Source organism: Lemur catta, chromosome 1 (genome assembly GCF_020740605.2).
Source record: "Lemur catta isolate mLemCat1 chromosome 1, mLemCat1.pri, whole genome shotgun sequence".
In the NCBI taxonomy this organism is placed as follows: Eukaryota; Metazoa; Chordata; class Mammalia; order Primates; family Lemuridae; genus Lemur; species Lemur catta.
In genome coordinates this window covers 66,823,345-66,843,547 of record NC_059128.1, presented here as the reverse complement: position 1 = coordinate 66,843,547, position 20,203 = coordinate 66,823,345, and the positions used below count along the sequence as shown (strand labels likewise).

The window sequence follows — 20,203 nt, the reverse complement described above, 5'->3', positions numbered from 1 at the left end:
CCATTTGACAGTTCCCATTTTAAAATTGGGGCTAGGATTCATGTACTACAGAGGGTGACATAGTACAGATTAGGGAAGAAAGAAACATGTTCAGTGGAAGTTTTTGATACATTTCTAAATATTAATAGAAGGAGAGCACATATTAGCTTACTGAGGGGAGTCTGCATCCTCGGTCCTGCATCTGGCCTCCGGAGGGCGATGTTTCATAAACCAGAGATACCTATTTCCATTTATGATCAACAACTTCTGATCAGCCCCTCCTTCCTGCAGCTGGCTGATTGAAGCACCCTCACTGAGTTCTTTGAAGATGCGACAAATGAGGGGAATCAGAGATCAGAAAGCACCTAAAATCATCTCAGCGATTTTTGTATTTTTACTGAAACGAGAGACTTGTTTAGCCCAACCTTATTCATACCTCCTATTTCCAAGAGCTGGGTTCCAAAGCCACTTTCCTGCTTGCTCAGTGGAGGATTTCCAGAAAGACGCCTGCAGCATCTCCTCTGCTCAGCCATGCTCCTGTTGCTCGTCCCAGTACTGGGGATGAGTTTTGTCCTGAGTGAGTAACATTCAATTATGGTCTCTAGATCCAGAGAAGTAACCGTTTTCTGATTCAAATCTCAGTAGAAATACTTTTCATAGACAAGTCTGCACTGCTTTTACTGATATGACATTGATTTTTTAGGAGATGCTGGTGCCCAGTCAGTGACCCAGCCTGACAGCCACGTCAGTGTCTCTGAAGAATACTCCCTGGAGTTGAGATGCAACTATTCCTATGGTGGAGCTTTTTATCTCTTCTGGTATGTCCAGTACCCTGGCCAAGGCCTCCAGCTTCTCCTCAGATACTTTTCAGGAGACACCTTGGTTAAAGGCGTCAAAGGCTTTGAGGCTGAACTTAGGAAGAGTGAATCTTCCTTCAACCTGAGGAAACCGTCTGTGCACTGGAGTGACGCGGCTGAGTACTTCTGTGCTCTGAGTGCCACAGTGCCTGGGACTGCAGGGGGAGCTGAACACAAACTTTGTGAGGTATAATTCTAGGGAGGATGACTGTGTCTGAAAGATTTCGAATTCTGACAAAGTGGAAGCCATGGTGTTCTTATTCTACAGTAGGGAGGTTCTCAGGGACTCACTGAGCTGGTCTGAGGCTGGTAGACTTTAAATGGTTGGATATGGGAATTGTGACATGGCACAGGAGAGTTTTGCTTTCCATTCATCATTTTGTCTTTCAATAATCCAAAATAAAAGTGAGCCTCCTTTTGTAGGCATATCTTCTTCTTACGTACTTACTGCCTTCCCAAAACTTGGTCATTTTAAGGCAGTTTTCCTGGAATCTTTTTCCTGGCTCCACTCTGTGCTGTTTATTTTCTCTCGTTTTTAGGTGCCCCATTTATGATGGCGGAGGTTGGGATGGTGAATGGCTTAAAACAATAGCATGCTCATGTAGATTTTAGTAATTTATAAAAGAAAGAAGAGTGAATAACTCAAATTCTTTAGTATTTTTTAAAGGACTATTAAGGAGAGTGGAGATGCTAAATTTAGAGGCCAAATTCCATTTATTTTACAGTAAAGCTTGTTTTATTTTTTCCAATTATAAATATTGATTCCTATTCTTTTGATATCTTAAATTCTGCAAGTCCACATCAGAAATCTTCAAAATTGGTGGATAGTAACTTTTGCCATTTTCTCCCAAATGCTGCTTTTGTTTTCATTTTTATTCTTATTCTTCTATTTTCAGATGATTTCACAGTTGGAATATTAGAAATTGATTCTCATCTGTTTAACATTGATATAAGTAATGAAGTTTAGCAATGTCTGGCCCCTGAAATTATACTGAGTAAGTATTGCAATGGGAATTAAAAGGGCAAAAGGCATGTGATAGATGTATCACTTTCCCCTGGCTTGGAGGAAAAAAACTGTAAGAAGACTTTATGTCCTTAAGTACCTGAAGCCTTGGAGGTTAACGACGACTTTGAAGGAAAGAGGAGGAAGAGGAGGAGGAGGAGGAGGAGGAGGAGGAGGAGGAGGAGGGGGAGGAGGGGGAGGAGGAGGAGGAGGATGGGGCTTTTTTGTTGTGTGCTTCCTGGTGCTGTCATGAGTAAAAGATTAAGATTGTAGGAAATAAAAAATATAGAGAATAATGGTAGATTGTGTCCAGTGATTTACCTTAGCCAAAGGGGAGACCGATAGGAATCAGTATTATTTTTCAAGTCATATTAATATAGCCGTTTGTGATACATACATTTGGAAGATTTCTGGAAATGGGGTAAGATATATAAAATTCATAAGAAATTTCTTCTTATTTAATCTGTCTTGTTTTTCAGACTATATTCTCTAACTATCTCTGAGAGGCTGATTATCTTTGAGACTTAAGAATACAACTCAGTTCTTTGTTACAAAATGATGTCAAGTAGGTACTTTACACATTGTGTATGAGAAGGAGAAGTGAAAATTTCTTTCAATTCCAAATTGAAGCTTAATATTGAGGAAATATAACTCCTGGCACCGAGGACCCCAAGTATCTGGGAAGGCATTTTTCATCTTCACAGCTGCAACCCTACCCTGCCTGAGATATCAAAGTCATTTGATTTATGCTATTATTTTATAATTGTGAAAAAATTTACATAACACATAAATATATTAAGGGTATTTAAAAAGTAGTTATATTTGCCATATGAACAAATTGTAGCATCTTAAAAATAATATTCATATCTCTCCATATTAATAAATAGAGTTATACCCAAATATAGTTTCACATTTTTTTAAAATGATAAAACATTACAAATAAAATTGCCACCTCCCTTATTTCTCTCCTCAATCTCATTCCCTTCCTCCCTCTCTCAAAACAAACTTATTATGAACTCTGTTTCTCAGTTCCATGTTTTTATATTTCAAATACATGTATGTTTTTAAGCAATACATAGTGCTATATTTTATGTTTTTAAAATTTACATGGATGCCATCGCATTGTATATGTAATTGTAAAAGTTGCTTTCTTCACTAAAAATATTTTTGAGATATAGAATAATTTACATGTATAAATAAATATATTTCATTACTTTTAATTGCTATATATGATAGTATCCTTTTTTTTTTTTTTTTGAGACAGAGTCTCACTCCGTTGCCCGGGTTAGAGTGCCATGGTGTCAGCCTTGCTCACAGCAACCTCAAACTACCTCAAGCAGTCCTGCCTCAGCCTCCCGAGTAGCTGGGACTACAGGCATATGCCACCATGCCCAGCTAATTTTTTCTCTATATATTTTTAGTTGTCCAGCTAATTTCTTTCTATTTTTAGTAGAGACGGGGTCTCGCTCTTGCTGAGGCTGGTCTTGAACTCCCAACCTCGAGCGATCCACCGGCCTCGGCCTCCCAGAGTGCTAGGATTACAGGCGTGAGCCACCGCGCCCGGCCAAGTATCCTATTTTATAAATAGACCATATATCCCTTTTGGATGGACATTTGGGCTGTGCAATGCTATCAGTGATAGTCTTAGGCTCAACTAGACAATCAAATTCACAAGGCTCTATTGGCCACAGAGGTACTGGCTTCCCTCATGCCAGAAGTGTTTTCAAGGGGAGTCTCCTCAGCTCTCCACACAGTTCGTGGACTATTCTTTTTAAAACTCCTTCCTTCCCTTTTCCCATATCAAGTGCTCAGGTGCAAGGAAGCAAGACCATACAGGCCACTCAGACACAGAAAGCCCATATCCCAAAGAGGAACCAATATCTATCTCCTGTAACAGTTACAAAAATCCTGCCCCAAAGCTATGGCATCCTACCAAGTATTCACAGTTCATTTACAGTCCAGGTGCAATTTATCAATTAGGATCATTTTTACCATAGCAATGCTACTTAATAATACAGCTGATTCTACTTTTATTGGGTTTCCAGAGAAACAAAGATTGAAAGTTAACCTAATTTTTAAAATTCTTGTAGAAGGAGAAAAGATTTTATTAATATTAATCATTTATCCAAGGAGTGTTTCTAATTTTTTATTATAAAAATTCTACAAAGAATATAATTATAAACATTTCCATATATATATAGGTGTAAAATTCTTTATGTTATATACCTGGAAGTGGCATTTGCTGGGTTATATGATTTGCACCTTTAAAAATTTGCTTGACATTTGCCAAATGGCTATCAAAATGTTTTTACTAATTTTCACCCTTAGCAACATAAAAGAACTCCTCTTTCCTCATAGCCTTGTGAATACTTGATATTTCCTATGTCACATCCCTTTTTTTCTACCTATGTTTCCTGCATTTCTCAAATAAATTACTTGCACTCAATTCCTGTTTACAAGGTCTGCTTCTGGAAGAACCTAGTGTAAGAGATTTGGTACAGAAGTGGTCATAGGAAGCAAATACACAGAAGGAGATGCTGGGATTAAATTATTCATGGCCAAATGACAACAAGGAGCCCATTATTAGAAGTAGGTGGGGTGGTAAAAAGTGCTGAAAGATTGCAGCACCACAATTACTAATTACTTGTGGGGAACTGACATGGGATCAGGTATAAGTTGTTACAGCAGCTTAGGTGATATCTTAAGCATTTGTGAAGTATTGCAATAATGGTAATTTTCTTTTTTGTGCAGTAGGATATTTGTTGTTAGGTGCCATCATGGAAGAGCAAGAACAAAAAGGAACCCGCCAACACCACTGTGTCTTTCACTAATTCTAATCAATGATGATCTTCAGAAGATAATGGCTGCTTCTTCCTCTATGCCTCCCAAATCTTGTGTGAATTCATTTTTGTACTCAGAACCATAAAGAGAAGGGGATTTTGGGAAATGCAGTTTCCTGTGCAACCACAGTGACAGAATAATCCAGTATAGAAAATCAAGAGCCGTTATTAACAAAAAGAAAACCTTAATTACCTTCTGCATATTAGACTCTTTCAATTCAGCGATTTTTCAATTTTTCTTTTATTACATTCAGTGATACTTATTCAGGAATCATCATACATATCTGAGTAGATGGAATGGTTGGAATCCCAGCTTCAAGCAGTCAAAGACTGTTATTACAAATGGGAGATCTTGGAGGAGAAAAGTTAAGGGTAGGACTAGAAGGCATGGAATCCAAATTTTTTAAAAAGTATATTAATTGTGAAACAGTAGTCACCAATTCATACTAGCAGAATCTCACTCTTCACTTCAGTGACTAAGCAAATTTCTTGGGTCACACTCATTCAATAGCATTTATTGAGCAATTCACTAAGTACACATGGCACATCTTTAGATCTTAGTGAGGTCTTAAAGGCTTAAAACTTTCATGTACTAAGAGAAGACAACGTATTTTTCATTAGCTTAATTTCCACTTTTCATGTGGTGGTTCATTACATATTTAGTGCCATTATCGTGAAAAATAAAAATTATAAATGGCAATTTATAAAACACTGAGTGATCACAATCTACATTCAGTTACTATCTGCTCTAATTATTACAGAGATCTTCTGGCTACAAAACATAGTTGTGCTAGTTTCTCTAAGTATAAACTGCATTTCACTTGGTAAAGATACGGACTGGCGTCACTGATGTGCTTGTTGCATGGTTAGCAAGGCATCTTCCTTGTTCTCTTTGATACATTTCCTTGCATTGCTGGGGAAGAAACCCTAACTACATTTCCTACCATCCCCCTTTTTTCATCATTTAGTTTTAGTTCTATAAATGAGAGGCAGTTGTGTGACATCAGGAAAGTAGAAGAGAAGGAGAAACCATTTTCTCCTGTAGGGACTGTGTGCAGACAGCTCAGATTACCAGGAGTGACTTTGTTTGACTTTTGGGTTTCTTCCTAAAGTCACCCACTTTTGGTGTCGCAGGCAGCTGGATTCATCATACTTCAGAATTTCCTGTAATTAGTCTTTCTCATCTTTGCTTTATTAGCCCTTTCAATAGATGTATGTCTAATTCTCTATATTAAATATCTTCTTTTTATTTTTAAGACCAGTCAAATGTAGTAGTGAGAAGGGGAGAAAGAGTAGAACAAGAAGTTTGGTCTATAAATGACTGTGAAAAATCAACTGAGATATTAATAACTCAATATCTTCAGAACGGCTGAAATATCTTCTTTTTTAAGGGTTTTACAAGTAAACTTTATTTTTAAAAATTAGTATGTACATTATAGGAAATTGAAAAACACATGATGCAAAGAACAAAGTCATCTGCAATCACAAGAAGTTTACAGTTTGATGTGTCCTTCTAGGTCCTGTGTGTGTATATACACAACATCCACTTTTATGTGATTAAGATTGTATAATATGTATCATGCTTTTCCACACATAATGAATATTTACCAATTTAAAATCCCAAAGCTATAAGAGTATTTTGGTAAGCAAGGATACACTATACCAACTCAATCTGTTAGAAAAAAATATATAATCTTACCTTTCTTGGGGACAAAAATTTCATAGAAGACAACAATAGCAAAAGTCCTTCAGATAAAAGTCTTGGCAGAGTTATGAATAAAATACTGCATTCTCTTAATGCTCAATTTAAAATGAGATGTAAAACAACAGAGTACAGTAAGTATGATATTTCTAAGAAAATTCATTATCAGATCTATACCATTAAAATATTATCAAAAGGTATATTTACATTGAATTACTTAATATATTTCTATAGTGCAGCCCAAAGAAATGCACATACATCAATGACTATCATCAAAAGGTAAATATGAACACAATAGCATACATCTTTCCCTTTAATCAATACTTCTTTCTACCTCTCTGCTGCCAAGCTAGTGAACAAGTCCTGATACACACTGCTTAGAGGTAGTTCAACAATTCCATGTTCAAGGTGAATCTTTTGTATCAATTATAACAAAAAGACATTTACAAATTGGCTAATTCACTAGCTCTACTTTTTATCATACACTGTCGCCTCAGGGCATCTGTGAAACTTAGGTGTAAAATAAAAAATGAGCTTTGTCCACAATAAACACAGGTACTTTACCAAAAGTGTACATATAGATCTATGCTTCTAATCTAAAACAGTCTTCTAGATGTGGCGATACTAGCAAAGAGCCCTTCCCTCACCCTTCCTCTTCTTCGTTTTCCACCATTCCAGTGAGTAAGTACAGGACTACATTCTAGCTCTAAGACGGGGATTAACATAGATCACTCACAGAAGACAGTCCTTCCTGAAAACTAACAGAAGGACATTTATGAAGGGATTATTTTATTACCTCTACTTTTAACATACTTTGGACATTAGGATTTGTTTATCCTTTAATACACAGCGATAATAACTAAAATGCACATATCGAACCATGGTTAGACAATCTAAACTAATTTATTTATTTAGTTTTTTGAATATCACTCATTCTTTTTTTTAATTTCAGCATATTATGGGGGTACAAAAGTTTAGGTTATGTATATTGCCCTTAATCTAAACTAATTTAACTCACCGGCATAGAACTCTTCTCTCAGCATACTTCCTCCTCCTCTTGCCCACCAGCACCCAGTGAACTGTCAGTGTACTCTCCAAGACATCAAGTTTAACAATTCCATCCCCCAAATGCAACCACTCCTATGAAATAAAAAACACTTAAAGGGTGTTACTTTAGCCCTCTACTTTTAACATATGTCGTGCACTTTTCAACATCTAGAAAGACTAGATGTTTCAAATAAGGATTTAAGTTTTCCATGATGCACATAGTAGCATTGAATAAACTGCATACACATAACAAAGGCTGTAATTTGAAAGCGTCTTATATAAATAATGGGAAAATTCTGGCCTAGAACCTTTTCCTTTTCCGCCAACTCAGTGGGTGATAATGAGCAAATTTTCAGAAGACAATCTTTCCTAGAAATTTTATAACAAAATGTGCAAAATATGAGTTTACTCTACTTTTGTAATACGCTGGCAATCTCTTTGACATCTAGAAAGACTAGATGTTGTAAATTAGGACTTGTTTGTCCTTTCTATACCCTACATACACTGATAAGTTAAACAAAAGGCACAGACATAAGGGACAATTGTTCATCTTGCCTTACTATTAATATAAGCACACTGGCATGGAGCTCTTTGCACTTCCTTGTCCTCCCTCTTCCCCTGAACCAGTGCACAAACATAATGTGTACTATCCAAGAGGTGGTTTCTGAGATAGGGAACCCATAGACCTAACTTAGTAAAGAGTCATAAGTCAGGAACCTAGGTCTCTGATAAAACAAGCGATTGAGTTTATTCTGTGGTCTTTTGATGAATATCCATATTATCTGAGCATCCTCTCCTGTGGTAAAAATAACTATTGGTCAACAATTTTGGCAGGTGGACATATGTAGAGAATACACATAAGGCAAACTTTCCACTAAAAATTTAGTATCAACACTTTGCCTGATGCACACAGGCTGATAACATTATCTGGGAATCATTAAAGAGAAGAAAGTAAAGCCAGATAATTTTATAGGCATTCAATAACTTTAATTACTGTGTTTTCTCAATACTAAGAGTTTTTCATTTTTTAATCAATATATATGCAATATAGAATTTCTATTTTTCTTTGAAAAGCTTTTATTAAATTATATTTCTTATAATTGTCTTATTTTTTGTCACCCCTACCACCTTATAATTGTCTTAAATGTGAAGCACTACGGTGTTTCAAGTAGTAGCAATTCCTCAACCAAAGACTATTTATTCATCCATTTGTGCATACAAGAACAGTTTGTTAACTACCTGCTGGGTGTTTAACATTGTTTTAGATTTAGGAATAGAGTAGTGAAAATAAGTTTAAGTCTCTGCCATCCCAAATCACATACTAATGATTAAACAACTGTTATTGATATTCCTCTGATTTTATTCTAAAACTTGCTTATATGATATTGCAATGGATCAGAGCGTTGCCAAAATTGGCTGAATAAGAAAAAAGTGAATTCTTTTCAGAAATGTCATAGTCTGGAGCTTCCACGTCAGACAGTGTGCTGGGAAAAAAATAGGGTTATGAAAAATACCAACTATTTTTTAGATTTACAAAAGACCATCAGAAAGCTAACAGGTGTCTTAGACAAAAAGCCAGAGGTGAAGATAAAGGACTGATTTTTGAGAGAACAGATCAACAATCCTCTGAGTTACTATCTTGCCCACAAGGGGGTGCATTTTCCTAACACGTACACATTTCTTGATTTAATTCTGAGCTCACGTTCATCCTTTCACTGTGACCTTACTCACACTAAGGAGTCAAGATCCAAGGACCTCAGAGGCTCTAAAAATGAACTCTTCCCCAGGACCAGTGATTGTACTATTCTTAATGTTTGGTAAGTAAAATAGGGCTTAAAGTTTAGAGTCTTTTTTTCTGTTATGTTGGTGTAATCCTTAACCACAATTTTTCTCTAATTTTGCTCTAAGCCCAGAGCATCACCAAGGTAACTTGCACTGTTATTATTATTTTTTTTCTTCAGGAGGAAGCCATGGAGACTCAGTGACCCAGACAGAAGGCCAAATGCTCCTCACTGAAGGGGATTCTCTGATTGTGAACTGCTCCTATGAAACCACACAGTACCCTGCCCTTTTCTGGTATGTCCAATATCCAGGAGAAGGTCCACAGCTCCTCCTGAAAGCCACGAAGGCCAATGATAAGGGAATCAACAAGGGTTTTGAAGCCACATATAATAGAGAAACCACCTCCTTCCACTTGGAGAAAGCCTCAGTCCACGAGTCAGATTCAGCTGTGTACTACTGTGCTCTGAGTGACACAGTGACAGGAACCGCAGGGGGAGCTAAGCACAAACTCTGAGCAGCACAAGGGGCCTGGCTGCTGAGTGTCTGACTCTGTGACCCAGTCTGGTTTAGGGACCAGAAACTAGTGTACTACTGTGTTGTCCACCACTCAGCCCAGGTACTCTTAGTGTGAAAGTCATCCAAATCAACTCTAAGAACACAACAGAACAGCAAAAAGTAAACATGTCTCACACAAGATGCTTTAACAGTGAAAATGAAAACAGAGTCTGTCACCCTAGTTCCTCAGTCATGCCTGAAATTTGTGATTTTAAAAGTATAAAACCTTGAGATGAATGAAATTGTCTATGTGTTTATCTTTGCGTACAATTCTAGCTCCTTGACCTTGTCCCAGATCATCCGAGGAAATAATGTGTTTACAGACACAGCTGTGGCAGATGAGGCTGCAAATGCTTGATGTCACACTGACAAGCTGGGGCAAGAAGAGGTGATTTCTTAGGGAAGCTTCAGCCCAAGAAATAGTAGTTCCTTAAAAGAAAAAAAGAAATCTAAGAGAGGAAGGAGGAGGAAAGAGTCCATATATGGCCACATATATGGGAAAAAAAGACAGAACATTTCTTAGTTTCTTTTTTTTGGAAATTACATATCATACATAGACTGGTGTTCTTCAAAAGAGGTGACTCATGTCTGAAAGTTGTAGAAACTTCCAATCCTCCACAATATCTCAGTGAGGTGGCTTTCTATCAGCAAGACATTATTTAAGATAGATGACAGTGTCTGGAGAAGGAAAACTCTATGGAGATGAAATTCTTTATCTGTAGATTCATGGAGAAAGGGAATACTATAGCTTCTCCATTGTTTTTCAAGCCATTTTTTTTCTACAGAGGGGAGTAACATATGGAGTAAGAGATGGTGCCTAGGGCTATGAGAAGAGGGTGGCAAAGTAGGAGAATCTTTGGTTTTAATTGTAGATATCTTGGTGTCTTTGAAAATATTGGAAATTTGCTTGTCTATTGCAGCTGATTAACATATATTAATTTATTTACCCATATAAAATACATTTTGCTTGTAAGAAGGGTCCTCGAGCAGAAAATGTGAGAATAAAAGGATGGTATGCACTGTTTCAGAGGCTACAGAAGAATGCAACTATGCAGAAATAATCACTGTCATTGAAGAGACCTTGCCCATAAATCCTTCATTTTTGATAATTATCTTTTCTTAGTTTTGACTCTTTCCTTTTTATTTTTTTCAGAGCCCCCCCATAGGTCTTATTGGTCAATTGAGCTAACTCTCATACAAAACAAATAATTTATGCACACAGTAAAAACAAATTTAGATAGTAAAAATGGCTATACAAAAAGTCTCTGACTCATGGCTGAGTTTGGCAGATTGAATATATATGTTTACCTCTGCTCTCTCTGAAACCCCAACAAAATGAAACTAAGGATATTTAAAAGGCAAAATTCCATGAGCACAAAGAAAATGGAAAAGAAGAAGACAGCAATGAAATGTTAGCAACATCTGAAAACGTGAAAAAGAGTTGTAAAAATGATAACAGACTGAGAAAACTTGAGACATGTGAAACCAAAGTTTGTAGAAGGGGAATCTAGGAAGAAACCTCCTAATTTGTATGGCAGCATTCTAGCAAGGCCCAGGAATTGGAAGCAACAATTACCTTACATTTGAATACTGGGAGAAGATGATGCCATGGTGGGGTAAGTGGTTGGGATTAAAATGAGAATTTTTAAAAAGATTTTATAAGTAGCAGTTAAACCCCCATGTCCTCTGCTATCTCGTACAACAGCAACTCTCATTCACCAAATATGACAAGAGATTAAGTTTTACTCTTTGAAAGCAGCCTCTAGTTTGGCGTACATCAAAAATGTCTGAGGTCAAAGTTAGGTGTCAAATTGAAACTAGGGAATTATATGAATTTCTGTGTTCTGAATTGGGAGACCTTCAGCTCTACTTACACTTAGGTTTTATTTGGATTTCTCTGAGTGTATATATGGCAAGAGAGTTACTGGAGTATTCCTTTCTTTGAAAATTGATGATAAAATAGCCTTTCTTTAGTCTACCAAACACATAAACCTTAATTAGCTTTTTAGTCCTCAATGGAAAAATAAACAGTCAGAGATAACCAGATTGTTTACTTAAGTCTTTAATGGGAAGAACAGAGACAAAGAAAGAAAAAAACTAAGAAAAAAAACAAACAACAAAAAAATAAACAAGAACAAAGACTCAAAAATGACTCAGAGGGGGACAGAGGCAATGCAAGTGACAGAAGAAAATAAAATCAAAACTAAACCAAGCCAAAACAAAAACACAGAGGAACCAGAAAGCAAGAGGAGGCTATGAAAAGAGGTATTTCTTTAAGCAAATAGAAAGTTTAGAACATAAAAAATATGATAGCAGAAAAAAAGTAAGAAGAGAGTGAGGATAAAGCTTAGATTGGGGTGGGTTTAAGAGATAACAGAAGCTAGGAATTAGATGTTGTAGTATAGACAACCAATTGAAGAAATTTTGCAGAAAGATGAAAAGAAAAATAGGAATAAATGGATATCCACATGCAAAAGGATGAAGTTGAGCTCTTTTTTTAATACAATGTACAAAAATTGTCTAAATGGATCATAGACTGGAAATGTAACAGCTAAAATTATAAGTAAACATAGGAGTAAATCTTCATGACATTGGGTTGGACAAAGCCCTTTTAGATATGACACCAAAAATGCAAGCAACAAAACAAAAATAAATTGGATTTCATCGCAATGAAAAATATTTGTGCTTCTAAGTACATCAAAAAAGAGAGAAAATATTTGCATTTCATACATTTCATTAGGCAGCTTCATCCATAATATATAAATAATCTCTTACAGCTCAAAAATAAAAAGACAAATAACCTAATTTAAAAATGAGCAAAGAATCAGAATAGACTTTTCTCCAAAGATGATATGCAAGTGGCCAATAAGCACATGAAAAGATGCTCAACATCATTAGTCTTTACGAAAATGCAAATCAAAACTACAGTGAAATATCACTTAATTCCCACTAAGATGGATAATATTAAGGACAGATAATATAACAAGCATTGACAAGGATGTGTATAAATTCTAAACTTCATGCATTGCTGGTGAAAATGCAAAATTGTGCACTTCTTTGAAAAAGAATAATTCTACTTATAGGTATATGCCAAAGGAAAATGAAAACATATACTCACAAAAAATTGTACACAAATGTTCACATCAGCATTATCCATAATAGCCAAAAAGTAGAACATTCCAAATGTCTGTCAGCTGATGAACGGAAACAATAAAATGTAGTATATCCGTACAATGGAATATTATTCCACAATAAAAAGGAAATACTGATAAATACTATAAAATGGATGAATTTTGAAAATATGTGAGAATAAAAGAAAGAAGCCAGCCACATATCGTATGACTGTTTGTAAATGAAATGTCTAGAATAGACAAATCCACAGAGACATCGATTTTTCACTGTATCTATACTTCTAGCTGCCTAGGAGGTAGAGAGGTGGGGGGGGGGGTGGGGAGAGAAATACAGGTGACTGCTAAGGTAGCATTAAGTAGGGTCTTCCCTATTTATCCACTCTGTCGATCTCTGCCTTTATATTGGCAAGTTTAGACAAGTAAAATTTAATATAAATACTGATGTCATTGGTTGGATTTAGGCATACTATTTTATTATGATCCATTTCACCCATATGTTCTCCTTTGCCTTTTTCCTGTCTCCTTTTGGATTATTTCAATATTTTTTAATATTACATTTTAATTTATCTATTGGCTTTTTGGCTGTATCTCTTTGTACTTTTTTTGAGTGGTTTCTCTGCAGATTATAAGACACATACTTAACTATTTAGAGTCAACTGAGTTAATATTGTAAATCTTTATGTAAAATGTAGAAATCTTGTACGTCTCTTTATCCACCAACACTGAAGTTTGAACTATAGTTGTTCATATATATTACATCTACATACATTGAAAACTTCAGTATGCAACGTTATAATTTTTGCTTTCAACAACTGAATGCGCTTTATAAAACGAGGGAGAATAAGAAATATTTTCTATTTAACAGCTGTTTACTATTCTGGTGTTCTTCCTTTGTTTCTGAAGATTCAAATTTTCCTCTTACTCCAGGGAATGTGTCTAAAATGCATTTTCCTTTATACTTGAGAAACATCCTTCAATATTTCTTCTAGAGTAGGTCTGCTGGCAACTGCAGTTGACCCTTGAAGAACACGGTGTAAACTGCACGGGTTCACGTACACGCCAATTTTTTTTCAACCAAATGTGGATCGAAAATACAGCATTTGTGGGATGCTAAATCCCTGAATACGGAGGGCCAAGTGTTTCTATATGTGGGCTCCGCAGGGCCGACGCGGGATTTGAGTATGCGCGGGTTTTGTTGTACCCTGGCGGTCCTGGAGCCAGTATTCCGCGTATGCTGAGGGACGACTGTATAGTTTTTACTTGTCCTTTATCTGAAAATGTCTTTATTCTTTATTTCACCTTTATTTCTGAAAGACATTTTCACCGGATCTGTAATTTTGCATTGACATTTCCCCTCCTCACTTTAAAGAAGCCGGTTCATTGTCTTATGGACTCACATCCTGAATTCGGACATTTTGAAAACTGGTTTCTCAGTGAAGTAATTTATTACTCTGTTTTTACATGACATCCCATTTCTAATGGACTTTAGGACTAATACACCATTACAGATTTGGGAAGGAAGAAACTTGTGGAAGTTTTTTGTTTTTAAAGTCAACAGATATTTATTGTGGTCCAACTAAATACAAGGCACTTTTCCTAATCACCTGGGATATATCTGTGAACAAAAGTATCTTCAGTTTTGATAGAGCTCAGAAAATAGGCACACTGATGAGCTCTCTGTGCTAAACTCTGGTTCTGCTCCTGGCCTCCAGAGGGCGATGCTGCACAAACGAGAGATCTTGTTTCTGTTTCAGATCATCATTAACTGCTCAGATCCTCCTCCCCGCAACTCGCTGAGTTCTTTGCAGAGACATGTGACAAGAGGCAGCGGTCAAAAAGCATCTAGGTTCACTACAGCAGCTTTGGTAGTTTTATCTAAGCAAGGAACTACTGCAGCTGAACCTTCCCCACACCTGTTTCCAAGGTCTTTGTTTCTGAAGCCACTCCTGCCTGTTCTCGGAACATCTTCTAGAAGAGTCTGTGGCATCTCCACTGTTCAGCCATGCTCCTGGCGCTCATCCCAGTACTGGGGATACATTTTGCCCTGAGTGAGTAAAAAATTTCTTTATGGTCTCTAGTTCCACAGATTCTGCCTAAAAATGCTTACTTTTATAGTGAAGTTTGCATTCTTTTCATCAACACATATTGACTTTTGTAGGGCATGCCAGAGCCCAGTCTGCGACCCAGCCTGACCTCTCCATCACTGTCTCTGAGGGAGCCTCACTGGAGTTGAGATGCAACTATTCCTATAGAGGAGGAAGTGTTTATCTCTTCTGGTATGTCCAGTACCCTGGCCAAGGCCTCCAGCTTCTCCTTCAGTACTATTCAGGGAACACCCTGGTTCAAGGCATTAAAGGCTTTGAGGCTGAAGTCAGGAAGAATGAATCTTCTTTCACCCTGAGGAAACCCTCTGTGCACTGGAGTGACGCAGCTGAGTACTTCTGTGCTCTGAGTGACACAGTGCCTGGGACTGCAGGGGGAGCTGAACACAAACCTCCTATGCTGGTGGAGTTTTCAGAGACTCAAGATCTTCTCCTGTGGCATTTTCAAAGATCTCTTGTTCTATCATGGCTATGAGTCAAAGAGGGGTGAGCTGAGCCAGGTACTTCCATATAAGTCTGCAATTCCTGCTGTGTCCCATGTCTGATAAACTTTGTTTCTGAGGATTTTTGCTCTCTGTAGAAACTACCTAATGATAAGAAGTATTCAAGAATGATGGAGGAGATAGTCTGCTTATCACATAATAATCAGGTCCTCAAGGATTTGCCTTGATGTTGACTGCATTAAGAGGTTGACTATGTGAGTTGTGACATGGTCTAGGAGAAGTTGGGTTTTTATTAATATATATTATTTTGTCTTTCAACCAAACCAGAAAATAAAAGATGAGACCCTCATGTTCTTTCCCTGTAAGTTTGTCTTTTTGCCTACTTGGCCTTCGGTAGACTATTTTCTTGAGATTTTTTTTCTGGCTCTAATTATGCTAGTCAGAATGCATTAGAATATTTGCCTGAGTTTAAATACGTTTATTTAAGAGAGATTCTGACAAATTATTAGTCAGTAGTATATTGATTAAAAGGTGAAAGGTTAGAAAATTGTCATGGTGATGTTAATTCTGGCAACTATTTAGGAATAGTGCAGAAACAGAAGGAAGATTTAGAATTCATCAATGTTTCTCCAAAGAATTTTTCATGTTATAAAAGTAGCTCCTATTCTTTTGGTTTCAGAAATTCTGCAAATCTATTGCAGAAATCTGTGGATATAATCTATTTTACTCTTTTATTCTAGCTGCTGACATTTTTATTCATTGCTTTCACCATTTTCATATATGACTGTTGAAATATTAAAGATTGATTCTCACATGCTAACATTGCAATAATGAATCACATAGTGAGTTTAACAATGCTAACCTCCACTAGAAACAGTAATAAAAATTGCAGTGGATACTAGTATGCACTATAAATCCCAGTATAAATTTATGACTTATACAGAAAGAACTAAATAAGAAGCTTTTATACTCCCTGTGTGCTTGAAGCTTTGGAGGATAACAAATACTCTGTAGAAAATGTAGACGGAGGAGGGGGAATTTTCTAGCTACTATTTGGCTCATGCTATAATGTATAAGAGGGTAGGTGTATAGGAACTCTCAAAATATAGAGAATAAATAGATTGTGGCCAATGGAATACACTGGCCAAACGATGAACCAGATCAAAAGTATTTTTTAGGAGACAGTGATATGATTATGTTAAAAATGTGTTTGAGTGATTGCTGGAGAGGTGTAAACAAGGTAAATGGGCAGTAGAGACATAAAATTATGAACAAGAAATGTACGCTCATTTAATGTTCCTTTCCCTTCCTCCCTCCCTTCCTTTCTATTTTGGGACCACACTCTCTTCTATCTTCCATAAGCTGTATAATTTCAGGTGACTCACTGTCATCAGCTCAGCCACATTGCCCAAAGGGACTGTGGTGGGCACTTTTTGCAGATTGGTTATGAGAAGGAGAACTGCCAGTTTCTTTAGATTCCGAACTCAAGCTAAGTTTTGAAGAAAAATAAATTCCACACCAAGGACTTCTAGCAGCTGAGAGAACATCCTCCATCTCTTCAAACAACTCTGCCTGATAAATCAAAGTAGTCTCCACCTCCTATTTTTATTTTATATACACACTTTTGGAAATTTACTTTATGATTAAGTGTGTAGATAACAGAATTTTCAGAAGGACTCTCACTGAATTTGAAGAGTTATTAATATAACCAGTGATGAAGACAATGACCTTTGGGGCAATGTGTCTCCTCATTTTGGGGAAAGGTGAGAAGTTCTCCACTTGCAAGAAAGATTTCTGCATCTCAAAGTAGGTAGAAATATAGAATTGTCCTGTATGTGTTTTAAATGTGTGTAGAAAGTTGCACATAGAGGCTGAGTAGTTGAAAGAGTAGATTGATTTATTGACTCTCAGTTCCAAATTCATCCTTTGCCTGTTGTGTGAAGATGGATCTGGGCCCTTTGACTATTTTCCTTTGCTGGTTGGCACAATGTTAAGCTTTGTCAGAAGAGGATACAGGAAGAAAGGGTTTGCTTTCTGATTTCTGCATGCTCACTCAACAGGATTCGGCAGCATGGAGGCTTCTCCAGTGTCCAGCTCATGCAGTGCACCTGCACCAGGTTCCTGCAGTGAACAGTGGCCAGAGCTTCCTCTAGTACCTCTATTGTTGGATTGTTCTGTATAAGAGCACCTCCAGTGAGTCACTACCCTGTGAACAGCTTTTCCTAGCACCCTGAAAGATGGTTTTCTGGCTATTTCTAGAGGGTGGATTTCCAGTTCTGCTGGTACAACACCAGAACGACTACTTTGTCATCCAGTGAGCCCCAGCTGTGCCTTTTTCAACAAGCTCTAGGTCTCAGTTCTGGGGACTTCTTCTCTGGGCCTTTTGTCCCAGTCTTAGGAGTAGTGGCTGCACCTTATATCTGCTAGTGCTGTATGCTTCAGAGTCATCCATTCCATTTTATTTATTTATTTATTTATTATTTTTTTATTTTTTTGAGACAGAATGTCGCTTTGTTGCCCGGGCTAGAGTGAGTGCCATGGCGTCAGCCTAGCTCACGGCAACCTCAAACTCCTGGGCTTAAGCGATCCTACTGCCTCAGCCTCCCGAGTAGCTGGGACTACAGGCATGCGACACCATGTCCGGCTAATTTTTTCTATATATATTTTAGTTGTCCAGATAATTTTTTTCTATTTTTAGTAGAGACGGGGTCTCGCTCTTGCTTAGGCTGATCTCAAACTCCTGACCTCAAGCGATCCACCCACCTCGGCCTCCCAGAGTGCTAGGATTACAGGAGTGAGCCACCACGCTCAGCCCCATTTTATTTTAATCCCCTGTTATAGTTCATAATTCTTTATGTTAAAATTTCCTGGTTAAAATTACTATGTGGTTTCTTTCTCTTGATGGGACCAGACTTATACATGCACCGAGGACCACAAGCAACTAAAGAATATCTTTCATCTCTGTATCCCACACCTGCCTGAGCTATGAAAGTAGTTGGCTTACTTGCTTTATTTATTGTTTTATTTACTGTATGTACTCTATGTTTATTCTATAATTATGAGAAATTTCCTACCACAAAGAATTATGTTACTTTGGGCAGTATGGGCATTTTAACAATATTGAGTCTACCAATCAATCAGCATGAGATGTTTTTCCATTTGTTTATGTCATCTATGATTTCTTTCAACAGTGTTTTGTAGTTTTCCTTGTAGAGACCTTTCACTTCCTTGGTTAATTATATTCCTAGGTATTTTATTTTAGTTGTAGCTATTATAAATGGTATTGAGTCCTTGATTTGACTCTCAGATTAACTGTAATTTTAATAGAATATAGAAATGCTCCTGATTTGTATACATTGATTTTGTAACCTGAGACTTTGCCGAATTTATTTATCAATTCTAGAAGTCTTTTGGTGGAGTCTTAGGGTTTTCTTTTCTGTTTTTTTTTAAACAGGTTGTAAGGTAAATTTTATTTAGTCATTCATGTATCTATCTATTTAACATTTTAATTAAAAACTATAACATGCCATGGACATTTTAGGTAATACAGAATTTTATGAACATACGTAAATATTTTATCACAAAATTGTATCTTCTAGTATTTGAGAAATAGACAATAAATGCATGGTCATATACTATTCACATTTTTTTGCAAAGCTGAATGATGTATCATAATGACCTGGAAAATGTTCACTGATAAAATGTAGCCCCTAACCAGTTGACACCACTGTCTTAGTTGCTAAAATCCACAACTATAAAAAAGCCTACTTGTTAATTTTTGATAGTTAATGAATGTGGGATGCAGTCCTATTTTTTCCTTAGATTCAGTTTAAAACCTTAGAGAAAAAAACTTGATGGGAATAAAGGATGAGGTTCAGAGTAAGCCTGTTCAATAACACAAAATTAGGAAGTAAGATTTGGATGGAGACCGAAGACTTTACCTTACTAATCCAGCAACCACATTTGCAGTGTAGGAATTTCACTTGGTCCACTTGATGTTGATCCAAACATGCTGGTATCCCATGCAGACATTTTCTCAGTCTGCTGAGAAGAGGATAGTAAGTTGAGAATTAATTTCTAGCTTTAATCATTATAATTTTTACTGGCTCTTTTGGGTTTTCTAGATATGAGATCATATTATCAACAAATGGGTATAGTTTGACCTTCTCTTTCCCGATTTGGATACCCTTTATTTCTTTCTCTTGCCTGATTGCTCTGGCTAGGAATTCCAGCACTATGTTGAGTAGAAGTGGTGACAGTGGGCACCCTTGTCTTGTTCCAGTTCTTAAGGGTAATACTTTCAACTTTTCCCCATTTAGAATGATGTTGGCTGTGGGTTTGTAATAGATGACTTTTATTAAAAGCTTCTGCACAGCAAAGGAATAATCAGCAGAGTAGATAGACAACCTAAAGAATGGGAAAAAATATTAACAAACTATATATCTGACAAAGGGCTAATATCCAGAATCTGCAAAGAACTGAAACAAATCATCAAAAAAAAACCAGGCCGGGAACAGTGGCTCACGCCTGTAATCCTAGCACTCTGGGAGTCCGAAGCGGACGGATCGTTTGAGCTCAGGAGTTTGAGACCAGCCTGAGCAAAAGTGAGACCCCATCTCTACTAAAAAAAAAAAAAAAAAAAAAAAAAAAATAGAAAGAAATTAGCTGGAAAACTAAAAATTTATAGAAAAAAATTAGCTGAGCATGGTGATGCATGCCTGTAGTCCCAGCTGCTCGGGAGGCTGAGGCAGAAGGATTGCTT

At 36.9% G+C, this 20,203-nt stretch overlaps 2 gene segments (V, D, J or C); both read left to right on the top strand.

Moving 5' to 3' along the window:
* The first annotated feature begins 383 nt into the window (after positions 1-383).
* On the top strand, positions 384-1,756 carry LOC123631142. The segment is given in 3 exon segments: positions 384-556; positions 683-1,023; positions 1,733-1,756. Coding segments are annotated over 3 exon segments (411 nt in total).
* Positions 1,757-9,160: 7,404 nt separating this feature from the next.
* LOC123620794 lies at positions 9,161-9,821 on the top strand. The segment is given in 2 exon segments: positions 9,161-9,245; positions 9,390-9,821. Coding segments are annotated over 2 exon segments (381 nt in total).
* The last annotated feature ends 10,382 nt before the right edge of the window (positions 9,822-20,203 follow it).